We start from the raw sequence: 21,985 nt of genomic DNA, 5'->3' as shown, positions 1-21,985 counted from the left end.
TTCCAGAAAGAGCTATTTAACACCTAGGTATTTACAGACTGTGATAAAATAATCTACATCTTTCTCTTGGGAGAAAAGAAACTGAGTTTTTTTAGCATCTCACTGTGGCTATGTTTCCCAGGCCTCAGAACACTTCTGCTTTTCTTTTGTGAAACACCAGTGGCGTCTGTATTTCCTACGCAAACAGACAACCCATTTCAAGAGCTGGACCAACTGTGACTTCCTCCCCCCCACAACCAAACACCCCATTTTTCCAATCAAAGCTACCTTCAGTGACTGCAGAGACTCTGCATTGGTATCACAGTAGAGGATGATGTTGTTGGCCATGCTGAAGCTCTCCCTGACTCCCAGGTGGTAGAATAGGGAAGGCTGACGGAAGGCATCACTCATCTCTACAACAGCAATATCTGCAGAAAGAAATGAGAAATTGTCAATGCCACACATTTCTGGCAGCCAAATACTTCTACACCATGCCTCTTCACACAATTTGCTTTGATAAGATGACCCGATTTTAAGTAGGAAATAAGTGATCTAGAGGGTTTTCCCTATTTTAGCTGTTATGTCTGAATTTTGAAGATAGTCAGCAGGATGTGGTGGTTGTTTGTTTTTTCCCCCTCTTTCTTTCTTCGTTCCTCCCGCTAACTTTTTCTGTGTGTTTTTTTTTTTTCTTTTTAAGTGAGACCTTGATTTCCTCAGGTAAAAACATCACTAATCAAGAAAAAGCAAAAAGTTCATTTGGTGCCTTAGAGAATAAAATCTCTTTGCTTAATTTACACATGATGATTGACGACCTTATAGAAAAAAAAAAAAAAGAAAAACAAAAGAAAAAAAATTACATTGAATGTGTATTTTCACCCTGTGTGCAAGTTGCAATAAAATTTCGTGCAATATATTTACATCACTGCAGAACATACTCTACACATTCTGTATTAGAATCTTGGAAGAAAACAGCTGTAAACTTAAAGAAAGGCAAAAGTAAACTTTCAATATAAATTACCACCCAGATCTATTTTGATTCATATAGGAAGACTAGAGAGGGAGAGAGAAAAGGAAAAGGTACAGCAGAATAGAAGGAAAGAGGGAATGAATATGTAAAGCCACAGAAACCCTCATATCAGTAAGAATTTCATTGTGCAGAGAATTGTGTTCATCACAACTTTTACTTGCATGACTAAAACTAAACACACGCACAAATGCTTACAGTACAAGGAATGTAGCCCATAATTTATCTTAAAACATTTGTTTCATTTGCCCAGATTCACACCAAAGTAAAACAAGAGGCAACTGCAAAGTGTCAGCAGAAGTATTTAAGGTTATTATAACAGGCAGGACATTTCTACTGCAAAAGGCTTGTGGGATCAAGAGAACAAAACAAGAAAATTGACTCAACTCCACCTCTCCTGCAAACACTTCTGCCTCTACAATCAATTAAATTTTTTGTTCCTTTTCTTTCAGGAAAAAATAAAACTGAATTCAGAGAAATGCAGTTCTGTGAAGAGCAGAACAAAAAAAGCAGCCCGGTTTCCAGTGTCTCTCCCTGCTTTCCCCTCCCTGCAGACACTTTTATGACAGAAAATACAGGTAGCAAGACGAGCTCAGCAGGCAAAAAGCTTTATGTACCATCAAGCTTCTCTACTCTAATGGATTTAATAAGGGCTTCTACCTCTAACCACAAGTTTCGCCTTGCCTATTTCCTTAGATCATCAAAACTACTATGAAGCTATTCAATAAAAGATAAGCCTTGTGGCCATGCTCTCAACTGGGAAGGCAGCAATGGTGTCTCTCCAACTTGTTGGAAAGTAACATCTTTGAGACATCTACTCTTTAGCTGTACTTTACTCCAACTGGCCTACAGGCTTAGAAATTATTAAAAAGCTGAAGAAAGGATAGATACACATAGGGCATGAATAGACAGCACATGCATATGCAAGCTTAGGTTCTTCAAGAAACAATATTAAAGGAGAGGAGAGTAACACAGTAATAAAAAAGGATTTTTTTCCCTCAAAAAGCAAATATTGAATTATGTTTTTAAAAGTTTCATAACTTCTATTTTAAGAATCTTCCTCAGCCCGATTTAATATCAAATATTTGAAGTATGCATTGCATCAGATACATTTTATTGAAGTGAAAAAGGCAGTGCATTGCTATGACCATACAGACACTGACTTTCTTTAATTTTAGGAAACTGAGACATCACAAAAGCCAAACAAAAATAACAATATTGCTACTATATTTTGCTCAGATGAGATTAGGGTTTGTTTGGGTTTTTTTAGGAAGTTGCCAAAATACAAGCTCTATTTTTAACTACTCGTATTCATATAAAAGTCTGATCTTGAGCAACTGTAAGTCTACAATTGTTACATGGAGCAGGAGGAAGATTTGCACAACTTGCCATGACTAATTCTCAAACCTTGCAAGATAACGTGCTCTCACGAGGGATGCAAAACTAAGATTAAAAGAGAAATACTACTTAAAAAAGGAAAAAAAAAAGTGATAGACCCTGATCAAACTCAGAACACAGGAAATACTTGAGATATCTTACATTAAAATGGCAAGTTCTCAGAACCAGGAAGAACAACTACTCTTAAAATATGTACATGTATATATGTGTGCATATATATACACACACCACTGTCAAAATCAGTTGGCCAAAACTATTTAACACAATTGTTAGAACAAATCTGACTGCAGGCTGCACTGCAAGAAATGTTCTTGGGTCTTGTTCTATCCCTATCGCAGCAATTAAAAAATTAAAAAACTCACACGCATAAAAGAAAACACCACCAAAAGCCTCAAGTTACTTCAACAGAGGAGGGAAGTTCCACAAGAATAAGGAAACATTTGTAAAAAAATTACACTAAGATACTGGTATAAACTCCGTTGTGATACTTATATTTCTTATGTAACTAAGAGGATCTCTTCCCTTTATATATAAAGACCTCTGTGAAATCCAGGTCTTCTGGATAATCTCATTTGATAACACAGTATCTTCCTTAGAATAGGTTCAACTTCAAAGAAGTTTTCCTTCTCGCTCTAGCAGTTATGTATTTTAAGATGAAGTTGTCATTCATGACAAAGAGACCAGATTTCTGAAGTCCAGGTTGGCCCTCAGGGCTGGTATCACAGTTTGAGGGGAACAGCCCAATTCTTACCTGCAATTCCAACAAGCCACAAAAAATATGTGCACTTTTGGAATCAAGTGTCTATCCAATAAATAAAAAAAACCAAAACAACGTACACCCCTAAACCAACTCTTCTGACAGACCCATTTCTGACTGTCTTCTTTCACAACATTGGGAGAAAAACTCCTCTGACCTAAGGAAGGATCAGTGTATGTAGCACTGGTCAGAAGTCAAATACAAACCACCAAGTGGAAGCTCATTAAAAAAACAATTTAAAAAAAACAGTGCTAATGATTCCTATAAAGCACCTGAACTGTACTGTCAAGCACACTATAAAGCAGCTAAATACTATATTCAGTTACATAAATACGATTACAAGTCTAGCAAAGCTCAGTAAGACTGATGGCTTCCAAGATAAATCTAACTCAATTAAACATTCATAAAAATTCACTAGCTCAGAAAAATCAGGATTTAGCTAAGCCCAAAAGAACTGCTCAGTCTTCAGTACGTAAACCGTCAGAATCCCATTTATCAGGCTCTCACTCACATTTCCCCCAGATGAAATTAATCTAACAGGCTGCTGCAATGAAAGATACACTTTCCATTCACTGGAAAATACAAATTCACAAGTGGCAAAATGGCATTTCAATAAAGGTGGAAGAATTATCTCTGCAGTTACACTGAATAAAACCCACTTAAAATATTGGCAATTTCACTTTCAAGGTAAGTAAAACAATAACTGACCAAGAATATGAATCAGAGTAGAGCCCTATCAACACCTAAGCCCTCAAGATGAAGCACTCTGAAGACCACAGATTGACAATTCACTCCAAGTGCTCTTTTACATGTTCTGTATTGCAGCAAAGAAAGACTGTTCAGACTCCAGCAGCCCAATGAGCAGGGTGAGGATGGAGGTTCACTGCATAGAACATGAGCAAGAGACAGGTAAGGGAAGAACTGCAAGTCTTGCAACCCCACAGGTTGCACGAAAGAATAAATTTTATACCTTATTCCGGTCCTAGGCACAAGATTAAATTTCCCTTTCTCTACCTCCTGACAGCAGACCTAGCTACAGGTCACTAATCTTATTTAAAGAAACCAGGGTAAGTATGGTCTTTGCTAGCCATCTTTCACATTATGGGTAAAAGTCTCATAATAAAGTAAGTTGTGTCTTGCTACTTTACAAACAATAGAGTATGCCTAGCCATAACCTTCTCTCCCACCTCCTTAAACAACTGGCATGCCCACAAGGATGTGACAGAACCATAACCTAAGCGTGAGACTAGAGCTTAGCTCTGGCCTTGGTAAGAGAAAAAGCACAAATGCAGCAGCAGGCAGTTGAGCAAAGCACTCCAAGCTCTACCTGTCTGCCGACAGCAGCCAATCCACCTGTAATGAAGCTGCCTACACCTACAGACTAGCTTGGACAGCCCCACACTGGGCTGCTGACATAGCGACAAACACAGAGCAGTCACCCTCTATTAGGTTAACTAACATCTATATCAGCAAGAGCTTGAAACACACCATTACACACTCAAGAGAACAAAATACCACTACACTGGGAATCGGCTTCTTATTATCCCGGGAAACCAGATTCACGTGATGGGATTGGAGACAGTTGACTTGACCCTTCTTTCCTGAGAAGCAGCAGAAAAGGACACATCTGCGAAGCCTGACATATATTACAATTGTGTTAGCAATAATTCTTACCTGCAGTGTAAATCCGGTTAGCTCTTTCTAAGCTATCTGTACAAAGAGTGAGAATTTCACGTATAAAAATCTCTACAATTTTTTTAGGAAAGGTTAATTAGTAAAAACTTAAGATTATACACAATAATATGGTCAAGAGGGGCAAGTGTCCATTAGTGGATTTAATGCCCTTTGCTCTTGGTTATTGCCAATGCCTTTAGTCACCAAGAACGCAATAAATTAAATACAATGGTCAAAGTTCATCACGTATTCATTGTTTAAAATATGACAGGGCAAAGAATGTTTGAACAAATACTCAGATATCACACACATACACCCTATTTTTTGACACTACCTGCTTACTACAGTGCTGCCAGGAAAAATAACTAATGCAAACAGAGCAACTATAAAACTAATGAATGTTTATGTTTACTATTATCATCTAATTAACTGGTATGAAACACATGGCCATTGCCTTACATTCACTGTCTCACAATTAATCAGGGCAAAAGGAAAGCTGATAACAGCAACGTCCGAGACAGTCCAATATTTAGGATTCTTTTCCACTTGGGGATTAAAAGACACAGTAAGATATTTCTCTGACAAAGATATAGAAAGAAAAGCGCTTGTGACAAAATTTATTCAACGTAAGTCTGAACACTAAACGTTTTTCATACTGCAGTAGCAGCTCTCCATTCGCATCATAACAGTGGTTTCGACAAGCCATGATGACATGTACTATTGGGTAAGCTTTCAGAACCAAGCAAACAACATCCTTATCTACTTCAACTTCTTCATGGCTCTCTATGTTTGGCACAGATATCTTCCTCTTTATCCAGAGACTGCCTGCATGAGGTAGGAAATGTGCTTTGGAAATCCCAACACCACGTCAGTACAGGTTGATATTTCTGGTTCAGCTGTGCAAACCACAGCATCACTGACTTGTCAGCATCACTGGAATTGAATATTCCCTGATGGGGGCCACTGGGATGAGCACATCTAAACACAGGTGAATGGTTGGACCTCCCAGGAAAGCCATCCAGCCAAGCTGGTCTGGTGCGAGAGGCTAGCCGGAAAAAGAACCTTATAAAGGTGCCTGAGGCTTGGATTTCGGTAAGGAAAAATGTGTAATGACTGTACAGGCCAGTTAAATATGCCATATATTAGAGGAAAAGCACAATATTTGCAGATGCTCCAACTGATGTACAAAGCATGCTCAAGTGCACTAAGACAGAGACGTAACAGACATATGCTAGTTCTTATCTAGCATAAAGCATTGTGGATCAGGATCCTTATAGTAATCTTGGCTCAAGCAGCCTCATTTTTATGAAATGGAAGCAGGGCTGCTGTATCACTGAAGTACAAACCAGAGCCAGTCCTGCAATCTACTCAAAGGGAAATTTCTGAGCACACCTTGCCAGCAGATGCTACACAAGCCCAGCAGTCTGGTGGGTACCCCTTTCTGGATGCTGTGTGGCACAAAGTAGAGATATAAATAATTAGAGTACCTAATACCCCCAAATCAACAAGTTACTTTTAAACACAACAGTGCCATACTGCACCCACATCAGCATTGAGCTCACTGCTCCCTGAATAGCTAAAACTGTGCCAAACTTCTCTTGAATTTCCAAGTGAGCTTCTACACCTAAACTCATAAGCAAACGGTATGATTTCAGATTAACAACTAGCCGTTCAAAGGGTTTGTGTTAGAGGTGCTCTTGGCCCTCCCCCACATGTTTGTATCAGACCTAGCATGGTTAATACCTACTGAGACAACTGAGTAAGTCTATCTGCTGGCTTGGGCAGGGTTAAGTGTACAGGATCAGTTAGATGATCTCACTTTCCACCCACATGGTCACTAGGTCCTACACAAAGAAGGCACCAGACCCCACAATATCTGCAGGGATGCAGCTGAATACCTCCCTGCTTCTGCTTAAGACAGAATCACATATTGTTCCAGTGGGTAAAGAAATGTTATCCTCTGTCCAGACACGGATGCAACATCCACTTGTTCAGGAACCCCACATATAACATCACAGGAAGAAGAGTTCTTGAGGCACAACACAGAAAATAAATAAATGAACAAACAAGCAAACACACACACCCCAGTCCACCTCACTACAGATACAAATTAAGCATCTATACACATATGAACAGGTTCTATATGTAACTTAATTTAGATCTCTGGGAATCTGCTCAATAACTTAGCTATTCACTTAAAAAGCAACCTTTCATCTTTTTAAAACATTGATAGCTGCTGATTTCTTGATAGATAAGGTAAGAAATAAGAACTGTTTAAGCTAAAGGGAGGGGAATGAAGAATGATTTCAAGGTCTTGGGAAGGATGGTGAAAGACTCAGGGGCTCAAGTGATCTTCTCTTCACTCCTTCCATCTTCAAGTGATGATGTGGGATGGAATAGGAAAATTCACTCTCTAAATGGTTGGCTCCAAGACTGGTGCTACAGGCAGGGCTTTGGATTTTTTGATAATGGTTGGTTTTATAAGACACCAGTCCGGACACTGTCATGTGGGAAAGGTTTATCTCGTAGGGGCAAAAGGATGCTGGGGCAGGAATTAGCTGGGCTCATTTGGAGAGCTTTAAACTAGGCTCGAAGGGGGATGGGGTTGTAGCTGGGCTTGTCCCAGTGGGGCTGCAATCTAAAACTGATGAGGACCGGGTGGCCTCCTATGCCCCTAGGGAGAAACTGGTGTGCTCTGCTCGCTCCCTGAAATGCCTGTACACCAATGCGCGCAGCATGGGGAATAAGCAGGAGGAGCTAGAATCCTATGTTCGGTCGGGAGATTATGATCTGGTGGCAATTACAGAAACATGGTGGGACAGTTCACATGACTGGAATGTGGTCATGGATGGCTATGCCCTTTTCAGGAAAGACAGGCCAGCCAGGCGTGGTGGTGGAGTTGCTCTCTATGTGAGACAGCAACTACAATGTACTAAATTCTGCCCAGGAGCGGATGACGAGCGAGTTGAGAGTGTATGGATCAGGATCAAGGGGCAGGCTGGCAGGGCTGACACTGTTGTGGGCGTCTGCTACAGGCCACCAGATCAGGCTGAGGAAGTTGATAAGGCCTTCTATGGGCAGCTGAGAGTGGCCTCACAGTCACAGGCCATGGTTGTTGTGGGTGATTTTAACTTCCCTGATGTTTGCTGGAAGGACCATTCAGCCAGCCAGCCACAGTCCAGGAGGTTCCTCCAGTGCATTGATGATAACTTCCTCATGCAGATGGTGGAGGAGCCGACTAGGAGAGGTGCACTGCTGGATCTCATCCTCACTAACAAGGAGGGTCTGGTCGAAGCAGTAAAGGTTGAGGGCTGCCTGGGTTGCAGTGACCACGAGATGGTGGAGTTCAGCATCTCATGTGGCAGGAACAGAATAGCAAGTAGAATTGCAACCCTGGACTTCAGCAGGGCTAACTTTGGCCTTTTCAAGCAATTGCTGGGGGAAATCCCATGGGCAAGACTGCTTGAAGGAAAAGGGGCCCAAGATAGCTGGGTGGCATTCAGTGATTGCTTCTTCCACGCTCAGGATCAGAGCATCCCCACACGTAGGAAGTCAAGGAAGGGAGCCAGGAGGCCTGCGTGGTTGAATAGGGAGCTGTTGGGTATGCTCAAGCAGAAGAGGAGAGTTTACAGGTCATGGAAGCAGGGGCTGGCCACTTGGGAGGAATATAAGGCTGCTGTTAGAGGATATAGGAAGGCAGCTAGGATAGCCAAGGCCTCCTTAGAATTACAGCTGGCGAGAGGGATCAAGGACAGCAAAAAGAACTTTTTCAAATACATAGCAGATAAAACTAATACCAGAGGCAATGTAGGCCCACTGATGAATGGGGTGGGTGCCCTGGTGGCAGAAGATACAGAGAAGGCAGAATTACTGAATGCCTTCTTTGTCTCTGTCTACTCTGCCGGAGGCTGTCCTGGGGAGCCCTGTACCCCTGAGACCCCAGATGAAGCCAGGTCAATGGAGGAGTTTGCTTTAGTCGATGAGGACTGGGTTAGGGAGCAATTAAATAGTCTGGACATTCATAAATCCATGGGTCCAGATGGGATGCATCCGCGGGTGCTGAGGGAGCTGGCTGAAGTCATTGCTGGACCGCTCTCCATCATCTTTGCCAAGTCTTGGGAAACGGGAGAGGTGCCCGAGGATTGGAGGAAAGCAAATGTCACTCCAGTCTTCAAAAAGGGCAAGAAGGTGGACCCGGGTAATTATAGACCGGTCAGCCTCACCTCTGTCCCTGGGAAAGTAATGGAACAGCTTGTCCTTGGTGCCATCTCAAGGCATATCAAGGATAAGAGGGTTATTAGGGGCAGTCAGCATGGCTTTACCAAGGGTAGGTCATGCTTGACCAACCTCATAGCCTTTTATGAGAATGTAACAAGGTGGATGGATGGTGGCAGAGCGGTGGATGTTGTCTACCTTGACTTCAGTAAAGCCTTTGACACAGTCTCCCACAGCATCCTCACAGCTAAGTTGAGGAGGTGTGGTCTAGACAATAGAGTAGTGAGGTGGGTTGCAAACTGGCTTAGGGAGAGAAGCCAGAGAGTGGTAGTCAATGGTGCGGAGTCTAGTTGGAGGCCAGTATCTAGTGGAGTGCCCCAAGGGTCAGTGCTGGGGCCAATATTATTCAATATATTCATTAACGACTTGGACGAGGGAATTGAGTGTACTATCAGCAAGTTTGCTGATGACACCAAGCTAGGAGGAGTGGCTGACACGCCGGAGGGCTGTGCTGCCATCCAGCGGGACCTGGACAGGCTGGAGAGCTGGGCAGGGAATAACCTGATGAAATTTAACAAGGACAAGTGTAGAGTCCTGCATCTGGGCAGGAACAACCCCAGGTTCCAGTATAGGTTGGGAGATTACATATTAGAGAGCAGTGTAGGGGAAAGGGACCTGGGGGTCCTGGTGGACAACAGGATGACCATGAGCCAGCACTGTGCCCTTGTGGCCAGGAAGGCCAATGGCATCCGGGGGTGTATTAGAAGGGGGGTGGTTAGTAGATCAAGAGAGGTCCTCCTTCCCCTCTACTCTGCCCTGGTGAGACCACATCTGGAATATTGTGTCCAGTTCTGGGCCCCTCAGTTCAAGAAGGACAGGGAACTGCTGGAGAGGGTCCAGCGTAGGGCAACGAAGATGATTAAGGGAGTGGAGCACCTCCCTTATGAAGAAAGGCTGAGGGAGCTGGGTCTCTTTAGTTTGGAGAAGAGGAGACTAAGGGGGGACCTTATTAATGTTTATAAATATATAAAGGGTGAGTGCCATGAGGATGGAGCCAGACTCTTCTCAGTGGCAAACAATGATAGGACAAGGGGTAATGGGATCAAGCTGGAACACAAGAGGTTCCACTTAAATTTGAGAAGAAACTTCTTCTCAGTGAGGGTGACAGAGCACTGGAACAGGCTGCCCAGGGAAGTTGTGGAGTCTCCTTCTCTGGAGACATTCAAAACCCGCCTGGACATGTTCCTGTGCGACCTCACCTAGGTGTTCCTGCTCCAGCAGGGGGATTGGACTAGATGATCTTTTGAGGTCCCTTCCAATCCCAAACATACTGTGATACTGTGATACTGTGATAACGTGGCACAAGAGCAAATAAAAGCTGTGCCTGTATGAATTTAAACCAGAAATCACAAGGAAGTTTATAACCCATAAATCAGGATATTCTGGAGCACCTCCCAAAATGTTTAACTGATCTGTAGAGTTCACTCTGCTGTCACACTGGAGCATTGCAAAACTTGCCCTCTCCCACAATACAGCGAGGTGCTTCTTCGAAAAACCCGTGTGAATAGATTCTTGCCAACTTTTGTAGCTAATTGGCTCAGATCATTCTCATAAACACAAGTGCAAGACTTCACCAAGCAGAACCACCCAGACAAGGAGAAAAAAAAACAACTGATTGGTTTGTTTACAACCACTGCATTCTAGACCAAGAGCCTCTGAGTGAAGCCCTGGGCTTGTTGACTGCACGACACTTCAAGGATATGAAGGGAAAAGAACCTCTCACTTCTGTAATGCAAGGCTGATGGGAGCAAAGCAGAGGGTACTGACTGAAATAAAACAGCAGAAGCTGGCAAGTAAGTGGTAGCACAAAGAAAGCTCATACAGATGGTAAGAAAGGAATGAGGGGGGGAGGAAAATATGTAGATGATAAGCATGAAAGAGGAGTGTGTAGGAATTAACACAGCAAACTACATGGCAAAAATCTAAACTACTGTATCAATGTTCTGAAGACATCTGAGACAATATAGAAAGGCTTTCTGCTGATGGAGAGAAAAAAAAAAAGGAGAAGAAAGCTTGAGATTCAAAAAATCCACTCTCTGTTGGCCCAAGACAAAGCACTGTGATGTTATCACATGATTTCAACCCCCAACAACTGAAAAAAACCACTGTCAGCTTGATGCATGTGGGAGGAACTCTGGATTAGGAAAGAATAAAAGATGACAAGCAAACAAAGAGCCATTTATTTAAAAATAACCTCAGTGCGTTCAGGCTCACTGCATCTGTATCAGTCCCAGTGAAACAGACTCCCTTGTGCCAGGAACACCAAATACTAAATACTCTCTCAACTCCAAACTTTGCAAAAATATTCTGAGCTCAAAGAGGTAATTAACGAGGCTCAGCTGAAGGCCTGAGCACATTACAGGTCATAACACTTACTAGCCCTGCACCAAATGTTCAACCAACCTGCAAACACAACAGCAGAAGAAGTCAATGAAAACAAGGCAAACTGTAGTAACTCAGTTCTACATTTAGAAGTTTTGTCCAGAGGATCTACATCACTGCAGATTTTTTTTTTTTCCAATGAAGACCAAAAACTCCTTTGGCCTAGACAAGATCTTAAGCAGATAAAAAACCCCAAACAAATAAAGTATCAATGTGGTGGTATCTGTGTGATTGTTTTGGTTTATATTAACTACCCAAGAAGAAAGTACTTGTGGGACCACAGGTGTGCCAAAAGAAGAGCTCAGAGAAGACAGTCCTACAAAAAGCAAACAGCCAGGCCTTGGAGGTGATGGGAAGATGTCCTGAAATCTAAAGGAACTGTAGAGAGTTTGCCACAGCTCCAAAGCTGCAGAGTTCACTAAAACCAAGGCAGGAAACAACAATCCACCTCAAAGACAGGATGGCCAGGAGGAAAGCTGATCAAAAGTTTTTTATTTCTGTTTATTTCTTCCCTATTGACCTGAAGATTTCTCCATTTAAGAAGTATTCTAATTTTGATTCAAATATGATCTGCCCATTTTTGTTTGTAACATGGTTATATATTTGGCTTTTTTGAGCAGCTCTCTGTGACAAGAATGTCTAGGCAGATCCACCTCCAAGCTTCAAAAACCAGCTCTGGGTTTAATCACAGCAGCTACTGGGATTAGATCTAACACCTGTTTAGCTCAATATCTCCTCTCCACCAGAAGCCAGCAATCAGTGTTGCAGACACTATAAGAATGGGGCAAATAAAGACTCAATCAACAATCCAGAGATATTTCCAGAAAACTCTTGAGCTAACTAGAAAACTGAATAGCAACAACTAAATTAGCAGTTAATATTGTGTGATTAACTACAGCTGCTTTACTTCATATATGTTACTTCACATTCAGTATCACTGAACTTCAGCTATCCTTTATCTGCCCATTTACCTGGTACCATATGACTTGCTGCAATTCTTTACAGCCAATTTATCATTTTGATTAGCCTGCACATCAGCAAACATTGCCATCACACTGTTCACCAGCAGGAAGTTTCCAGATCCATGAATCCTCTGAAAAGCCCAATTCAAAAAGAAATTACAGACCAATTCTTTCACCAGCACATTTTTCCATTGGCAATATTGCTTCATTACAAAACAAATCTTCTGTTCCATTCTTTTAAGAACTCATTGATCTGAGGGAGTAAAGATGTAATCTCTACTAATTTTGTCTCTACAGAGTCTTCAGTAAGGCATCCCATCAAAAGCTTTTTGACATCCCAATACACAGTCTTAAATGGATCACCCTTAAGTACAGACTCACATAACAAAGGGTGATTTCCCTCTACAAAAAAGCCATGTCAGCTCTTCCCTACTGTCGGATTTTATCCATGTGTCTATGCAATGCATTCTTTATTTATATTTTCAGGCTGTTTGTCCTATTAGTATTACATTGCCATCTCGCTATGCCACCAACACCAACTAAAGTCAGCAGTCACACACCATGATTAACAGCTCATTTCAGTCCGAGCTCCTTGACAACTTATAAGTCATCATCACATAGTTCCTGTGAGTTGTTATGGTTCATTTGAAAACCTCTTCTCCTGGCAATTTCAATCTGAGGCAGGTCCTCAGCCATATCCCTTTAAAGAAAATATTTCTTAAGATCATGGCAGGAAAGCTGCATCTTCAAGTCCTCCTTTTCCATCTTGACTGCACAGGATCCCTATCTTGTTCCCTGTTGGTGAAGCATTCGTGAATGTTTTCTTTGTAGTCAGTCTTCAGTAAGTATTGCTCAAACTCTTCTGGAAGCTGCCTTACTAAGGCGTACATTTATTTTGACATAGTTCGTGGAGTTTTTAAAACTTGTTTCTTCATCTGGACAAAAGTTCTCCTTTCAAAGGGCTTCATTCCATTCCTTCATCCTCTTGGCAATGCCACCTTCTGTATGTTACTTTAAAACTTCTTTTAATAAGTAGGATGCATTTTCTGGAAGCAATGTTCCATAAGATGTCTTCAAGCTATCTGAAAGCTCTTCCTCTTTTTAGTTACTCCATTCAATCTCTTGTTAAGAAATTCGCTCATTTTTACATAGGTTCGAGTAGAAATGTGATCTGCACCAAGCCAAACAAAAGGCTAAGGCAGAGTGTGTAGAACCTGCTGAAGAAAATCAGAGCCATGCCCATTAAACTGCTAAAAAAACCCTGAAGTGTTTCTAATCTGAAGATGTTGAATTATTTCTTATGACATTATTTTCAAGTCATGGGAGTTAACATCTCCCAATCCCGTGATACCAAAAATGGTTTAAACATAGGAGATTCATGAACAGCAAGCACCGACTGAAAAATAAATACACAGTATTTCAAGAATATGATGAGCAGCAGCTGGAATGCCTAGACAAAATAGGAATCTTTCCAGGCTTTTGAAAATTTTGAAGGATTCTATAAAAGGTGTAAACAAATGCATTTGTTAGATGCCTTCACCTAGCCAAGAAAATATTTCTATCCTAAGAAAATACCTCTCATAAGTAATACAATAACCAAGAATTTTAGTCCCCAAGTCTCACCATAACCAAAGGTACAAAATACATCTACCATCCCCGGTTCTTCTCCACAAAAGTCTCCGCATTGCAGTATTTTCACTGCTGTGTCCAATGTTTTCCCAAGAACAGAAAGACACTGAGAAAACTAAATGCCCAAGAGCTCAGGAGTCTCACATGCCATGTTTCTGATAGAAAACACGATTATATTTTAAGAAGTGCACAAATCTTTATTCATTAGGCTTGATCCAGAAACAACTATATTCCTAGTTGCTCTGCTGCAAAGTAATCCTAAGATTTCATATTCTGTTAGAAAACTGATTTGAGAAGTCTCATCTAAAGTACGTAATCATAACTATTAAGCTGGCAATATGCTGTCTTGCTTAAACTTAAGGCTGCATCCAGGACTGAGGAATTTAAATGGCTCACTCCTACTTTTTGCAGTTTGCTCTTCAATATTAATATAAGCTCCAAGTTTTATAAAAACCACACAATTTTTTGCTACAGCATGAGAGTATTCATTCATGATTCACTGTCAAACTGCAGCACAATATCACAAGAAACTGTGCAAAGTCACACTGGCATTTCTGACTTGTATGTCAATAGAGCTAGAATTTGCCCATGGCACCCCTTTGGGAAGCACTCTCAAGGACAGGAGGGGATCTTGTTCTGAAGTGAGACTGACAACATTCAGTAAATGTATTTATTATCCCCTATGCTTTATTTATTATGCCCTATGCTTAGGGATGCTGAAATAAAATGTAAAACTGTCTAGGCAGCATTCAAGAAAAAAAGAACAAAAACAAACCCTCCACACATTTTTTGCACTCACTAGCAGCCACAGAACAAATGAGCCAGCATTGTAGGCTACTGCAAAAAAAAACCACTTTCTGTACTGTGTGAAGGAGAGTTTCATACAAAAACACCCACAAGACATCATTACCCTCCTCTACCTGGCACTCGTGAGACAATAAATGAAATACCATGAACAATCTGCAGCATAACTGAAGGAAGAAAGTCAAGCTGGCAAAGTATCCAGAAAAAAAAGGGAAAAAAACATCAGTAAGAAGAGATTTAAAGACACATGATTAAGGAGGAATTATTGAAGACCCTAACTCACTCGGCATACCCTAACTCAACTCACTCGGCATACCCTAACTCAACTCACTCGGCATACCCTAACTCAACTCACTCGGCATACCCTAACTCAACTCACTCGGCATACCCTAACTCAACTCACTCGGCATACCCTAACTCAACTCACTCGGCATACCCTAACTCAACTCACTCGGCATACCCTAACTCAACTCACTCGGCATACCCTAACTCGTCATCACATAAAAAGTTGCTGCCAAGCAGAAGCATAATAAATCTTCCCTGTGTTTATGGACATTAGAAGAACAATAGGACTAAATAAAAAATTAAATTAAAACATAGAATAACATCATAGGGTTTTTTAAACTTCTGTTCAAATACATCCTGTTCCAAAGTAAAGGAGATTTAAAACAGATTGAGGAAAAGCAGTCTACCTTTAAAAGCAACTGTGTCCATGCAGGGTTTAGGGGAGGCTGAAGATGCCTTGCTACTGGAGATTTCCAATACCAGATTGGATTCCTCATAGTGGGTTGTGGGCATCAATACCTGATCCATCCCTGGAGTTCAAGGTCAATTAGCTACTCCACGGACTCCCCACCAACCCGACATTCTATGATTTGCATTGCCCTTTTTGTGTTTGCAAGCCACATAATTCTCATTTAACAAAACCATACTGCACTGCTGCTTCTGAGTGCACAGAATTAGCATACTAACTTTTGTCAGTTTTCTTCATGTTTAAAATGCATTCATAACAATTTAATGATGCTTAAATAAAACAGGAATGCTTTTATGCCAATATATACATTGCAGGTATTCCAAACAGTCTGTCTACACAGGTCTGAGCTAGTACATTTTGACTATATATAAGGAGCTTTCATGAAATATAGAAATTAATATTTACAATAAAGAAGCAGACAACAAACACTTCCAGCAGTCTGAGACCTCCTTTCATTTATTCTTTATGAAAAAAAAATGCTCTTCTCCAGATTGGATGGATTAAAACAGGTAGAGAACCCCCCTTTAAAATTTCTGTGGAACGAAAAGACAAAATTTGCTCAGATCATGCTCAACCATACTAATTTGTTTCAGCACAGAAAGCAAATTGCACCACAGTAAAACAAGATGCCCCATAGAAAGTGCTCCTTATACTCCAGCATGTTCTACATATCTCTGATGTACTGTCAGTGTTTTTGCACAAATTAAGGGTTGCATAATACCTCCCTCACACACCCCAACCAAAGGAATTTCCTAGAAGCACCTTCCACAAAACGTTCCTTATGTGTCTGAGTTACCAGACAGCTACACTCTAGGAGGCGTAATGAATGATGTTGCCTTCAGAAACACTCCATATTAACCAAACTTTCTCCCACTTAAGTCAAAGGCAGTTACTGAAGGAGAAAGGCATTAAGTTACTGCTAAGAACTTTTGAAAACAAACAACTCCCTTCCAAATGGCAGAAAAAAATCCTGGAACAAAACATCCCGAGATTTATTGCCATTTAAAGAACCATGATTAGTTTGTATCCTTTACCAACAACAGCTACATCAGAAACCCTTTTTCAGTGCTTTTATCCAACTCCAACATATCTACAGGCACCACTAACCACAAAAACACAGTTGTGAGAAACTGGACTGTGAAAAGTGTTTGTGCTAAAGCATCCCTAGGGATATTCACACCATTACAGAGCCTAAACACCAAAAGGAAATCCAGTTAAAATGTGCTTCATTTCACCAGAACCCAGGTTGCCTCAAGCACCTACAAGGTCTCAGCACATCCTGAGGAGGTCCTCTCAGATACGCTCCTCAGTGTATTTCCTGATTCTGGTCTACAGATCTCAGTTGTAGGTTGATGGAATTCATGCTTCAAAAACCATGAGCTTAAACACTGAATTCCCTGGCTTCATTCTGAAAGTGACCCACAAATCAAAGACACAGAGCTATTGCCAGAGAAAAGCATCCTGACAGGAGAGCTCCTGGAGCTCTGCTGTGATGAAGCTAAGGAGGTCAGCCAGGCGGCAGCACAACCATGCACAGAAAACATATCCCAAAGCCAAACTGGCACTACACTTGCACCAGTTTTCCTGCTACTTCAGATCCCAGATCCTCACCCAGCATAAAACAATGTGCTTCTGTGAATCAGGTTGTATTAGCTGGTTATTTGCCCTCACCTGGCATTAAATAGGTCAGCCTCCATCATCATTTGCATCTACTTCTGGAAAACATTTACAATTTCATTTGTCTAGCAAATTAGTCAGAAAATTTACATGTGTCAATGAACTGTGTCAGTTTGGTCTCAAGGGTAGCAGCATTAAGTCAGATCACAAAGACCATCTAGTGCAGCATCTTATCTCTGCCACTGCCAACAGCAGTTATTAGGGAAAACAAACAGCAACTGCAAAGCCACCTGGTACATCCTTAAAGCTTAGGGAAATTCAACACCCTGAAAAGCTCCCAAGTCATTTCATGTGTCCACTACACAGTCTCAGTAAACCCACCCCTCCTGAATTTTCATCCTTTAGAAGACTATTTAACTATGTCCTTGCATGGAAAAATGCTTCCCTTGAAGTCATTTGCAGATAAGAGTTAGGCAGTCAAAATTTAAAAATAAGTAATTGTTCCTTAATCATTCTTTCCTTCCCATTCCTGATTTTAAATTACATCACCTGTCTCTCTGTTTTCCTTCTGAAGAGACCATATTGATTCAGTCTCCATCTGCATGGAAACAATTCCATGAATGCGTCTGATAATCCTGTTTTCCATTGTCTTCCACCAAGCTACAAATTCATTTTTTTAAAGGAGATGAGCAGAGATGCATGCATTAATAAAGATGACAAAACACAGATTTATACAGCAAGTGACTTTTCTAGTTTTTCCTCTTTTTCTTTACTAGTAACTCCTGATATTTTTATTTATTGCTCCTGTGAGGTTTTCAGAAATTTACTAACAGTTCTAACCTCTGTTAGGCATTCTAAGAGATTAGAAAATAAGCATGGCCAACAGCATTTAGCCCTTTCCTGTCTCTATCTATTCATTATCTTTTAAAATCTGACTAGTGACCACAACAAACCCATATAAACATAGTCTATCAGTTGCTTCATTCCTCACAGGTTTCCAGGGAGTAAAGCACATTCTTTCCCTACAGGCACAACATTAAATTCACCATGTCTAACACATATGATTTATTGTCTACATGCAATGTCCTCAATAGTCACTGTTTAAATTCAAAAGTTTATTTCTATTTTTCCTACTCATCCGCACCTTACAGAGCCTACTTATGTCCCATTTCAAATAAGTCCTTGAAAAAGCAGACAGACATACCTGCTCCCATAACTCACATACTTTATCCATTTCCAGGTTGCTCTTTTAAAAAGAAAAAATAAGTTAAAGAGAAACCACCAACACCGTTTCAAAGGCAAGGTACAGATCTACAGTTAAGTGACCACTTAACACCAGTACTAAGGCCTCACAAGTCAAACACGACTTGGAAACAGGTAGAACAATCCTCTCAGGGTTGAGTCAGACCTTATCAACCTGTAAATTACGAGCACTTTTGCGTGCAGCCCTCCCTGCAATTTAGCAGGGAAAAAAATTCTGAATTCTTTGTACCACCAGCTGCACTCAGCCGCACAAATCAATTTACCTCAGTCAACACAGAGAAAGTGCAGAGTAAACACTGCAGAACTGATTAAACTTAATTTGAAAAAAAATCCTCTGGGCTCCACCAAAACTACTGCACAAAAGTATCTGCTTCACACAGAAAATAAAAGCTCATATTTAAAGATCAAACTATAGTTTGGACTATTCAGAAATTATAAAACCAACCCTCCATCAGAACCTTACAAATGTCACTAATGCGGCACATGGCTCTATTACTTGTATCACAACTACTCTCAAAAGAACTAGCTGGAATCAGCGGTTTGCTTTGCAAAGCGCTCCACAGCATAGGCTTGAGTAATCTTGCCCCGTGACACAAAAGCCTCGAATCCTTTTAAAAATTGAAAGGGCCTTGTTAGAAGCTAACAAGGACGAGTTTATCTCCAGCAAAAAGAAGCAAAGTTGCAGTCTTGTACACAGTTGCAGATGTACAAGTTTGATTACAGTGCAAGTGTTCTTGCTAGCTACAATAAAGTTTTGAATGGCTGCCCTTTTATAAACATCATCTCTTGCTGGTTCCTGAGCACAATAACCGCAAAAGTTTTGGATAAAATGTAGCCCTCACCTAAGAAAACTGGAAAACCTGAAATTTTAAGAATGTTAGGCTTACAAAATTTAAATTAATCTAGAAGACCTACTCAAAGCTGAAGCACCCTAGTTTTTCCTGCAAGTTGTGATTCTGATCCAGTTTCTTTAGGCACACCATGCACAATCACTGGGTGTTTGGAACTGATGGCACAGCAGCTTAATTAGAAGTAGAATATCTTTAAGTTCAAACAGACACAGATTCATGCAGGCTGCTTTGTTCAGCCTAAGTTCATCTCCCTTTTACATAGATCAAGTTTGAAATTAATTTCAGAATTTGAGATATGGCTTTGCTTTAACCAAGCAGAGCACAGATCACATGGCCACCCCTCATGTTTCAAGCCTGTCAGGGTCAAGAGTGAGAGTATCAGTAAGAGGGAAGAGGAGGAGATAAATGCCTTATTCATATTGAGGAGGATGAAAACTTCACACTATTTGCTCTACCAAAATAACTGTGTGTGAACATAAGAAATTACTATACATAAGAAAATACTATACTATACACCTAAAATTACTAGTGCTGACCCCACCACACCACCTGCCCAGTCTCACAAGGAACTGCACTGTTGCCTCCACCACAGAAAACGGATATGACTCATCCCAGTTAAATTCTTAACGCTTGACATGATGGCTGCTAATTGCTGCAAAATGAGATTAAACGGGTCTGATAAGCAGATCCGCATTTGTCTTTGTCAATGGTAACTCCAGGTGCCCTACAATAGCTATGATTTCACTCTCATTCAATTCAGTTTTACAGCAAAAAGAACAGCTTTGACTTAGTGTTGCTTTTTTCACTCTCTATATGAATAGATAAATGCTCGAACTTTACTTCCAGAGGCAAACCATCTTTGCACATGATTCCAGTACCAAAAGCCGCTTTTATTTTCCACAACATTGACGTAGAATTACTGCAGTACAATCTAATATCCATCCATTCTGTCAGAGTTTTAAAAACTTCCCTTCTGATTTTAAGGATCATAGGTGTTCCTGTCTTCTTAACAGAAATGAGCCGTATCTAAATCACCCATAATCACATGAGCAGCACATCTGATATAACCAGCAGTTCACAAACTCTGGAAACACAAGTTCTCTCCTCAGCTCTTGCTACCGTCCACTGCCAAACCTCAGGCAAGTCACCTTATACTCTACTGCTCTGGTTTCACTATCCTTAAAATGATGAGCTTGCTATGCATTTCCTCCATAAAGGATCTATAGAAGAAATCCATAACTTGGCATATGACCCACAAACAGGAATGGCCAGCGTTGTAGCTGCTAGAAGCAACTTTGAGACAGAGCACCTGAAGCACTGCAAGTGCTGAATTTTATTCTGAAGTGTTTATGCATAGACATTCAGTAACCCAGCCATGTTCAATTCCATGTTTAGAAAAAATATTGTTCTAGTAACAGTTTTTGAAATAGAACTAGCACCATAACTACAAATGACATTATGCATTTTAAGTGTCTTGCATAGCATCATATTTGAGTGAGAACAAGGACCAAAAGAATAGGAGCACAGTCAGACATTTTGAGAAAATAGACTACAAACTCATCTATCACCTAGATTTCTTGAATCACAGCAGACAGCAAAAACCCATGCTAGCTAGACCACAACTGAACCAAGGAAATGATACTATTATGAATTCACATTAATTCCAACTGCCAAATCAGTGGTCCAAGAGAAAGTTTGATGACTGGCATAGATAAGTAGAGCCAAAATGGTAGAAATGACCATTCGCATATTTAACAGGTTATTTATTTAATCTTATATTTCTTTTCCTTCTGTATTCTGTGTACAGGTTGAAATGTTTTCATTCCAAATAATTTCTGGAATTCAATTAGTATTCTGAGTGGCCTGGTACCAATTAACTAAAATATCTCAGCATGCAAGATCTAAATGCAAGATTCAATGTAGGCTTCAAGCTCCATTCAAGCTGAACTGATGAACTGGTGATATAATAGTCATTTATACTAAAAATAGAATTATTTTTTCCTATAACAATTACTGATGTGAATAGGAAAGCTACACAGATGTGAGTCTCCAAATAATTGCCAGCAAAATAGATATTCAGCTTTACACAAACTAAATAATAGGCACAGCTGGTACAAAATGCATCTCAGTTTGCATTTGTACAGTATTAACACTTGAATTCTCATACTGCAGCCTCTTCTTCAGCTTCTGAGGAGTAGAAAAGATAATCATTTAGGATTTAGAAATATTACAGACACTGTAAAAAAGAAGCGACAGCAACCACCACCTACTCCCACATTCACTTTGAGCAGAGTAATTACTCTTTCACTTTACGGAATACTGAGATTTGTCCAGAAATAGCCAGATAGAGAGGCCAGCACTTTAAACCATGAAACTCAGAAACCAATTTTGCCAGCATTGAACAAATAATTTACAACAGCTTGAGTCCAAATTAAGGACCTGAAACTTCATTTTTTTCATATTCAATCTTCTTCATTTTCCACACCAAAGGCTTTTCAGTGTAACTGCACTAACACAAAGCACTTTTATTACACTGAAATTAATGACTGGAAAACACATTTATCAAAACAGGAACTAAGAGGTGCTCTCATTTATGTCTTACAGTAGAACTGAAAG

At 40.5% G+C, this 21,985-nt stretch overlaps 1 protein-coding gene across 3 annotated transcripts in view; it reads right to left on the bottom strand.

The window, feature by feature from the left end:
- The window catches only part of MAP3K5 (mitogen-activated protein kinase kinase kinase 5), a 106,853-nt gene that overhangs the window by 71,072 nt on the left and 13,796 nt on the right, over window positions 1-21,985 (bottom strand). For all 3 annotated transcript variants that reach the window (XM_082049936.1, XM_082049938.1, XM_082049937.1), the window contains exon 2: window positions 268-407. In XM_082049936.1, coding sequence (XP_081906062.1) covers window positions 268-407 — 140 coding nt within the window. The remainder of the gene's footprint in view (window positions 1-267; window positions 408-21,985) is intronic.

Source organism: Streptopelia decaocto, assembly GCF_964273445.1.
Source record: "Streptopelia decaocto genome assembly, chromosome: 3".
Lineage (NCBI taxonomy): Eukaryota > Metazoa > Chordata > Aves > Columbiformes > Columbidae > Streptopelia > Streptopelia decaocto.
Note: the sequence above shows the minus strand (reverse complement) of the source record. Positions and strands in the feature narration are given on the sequence as shown.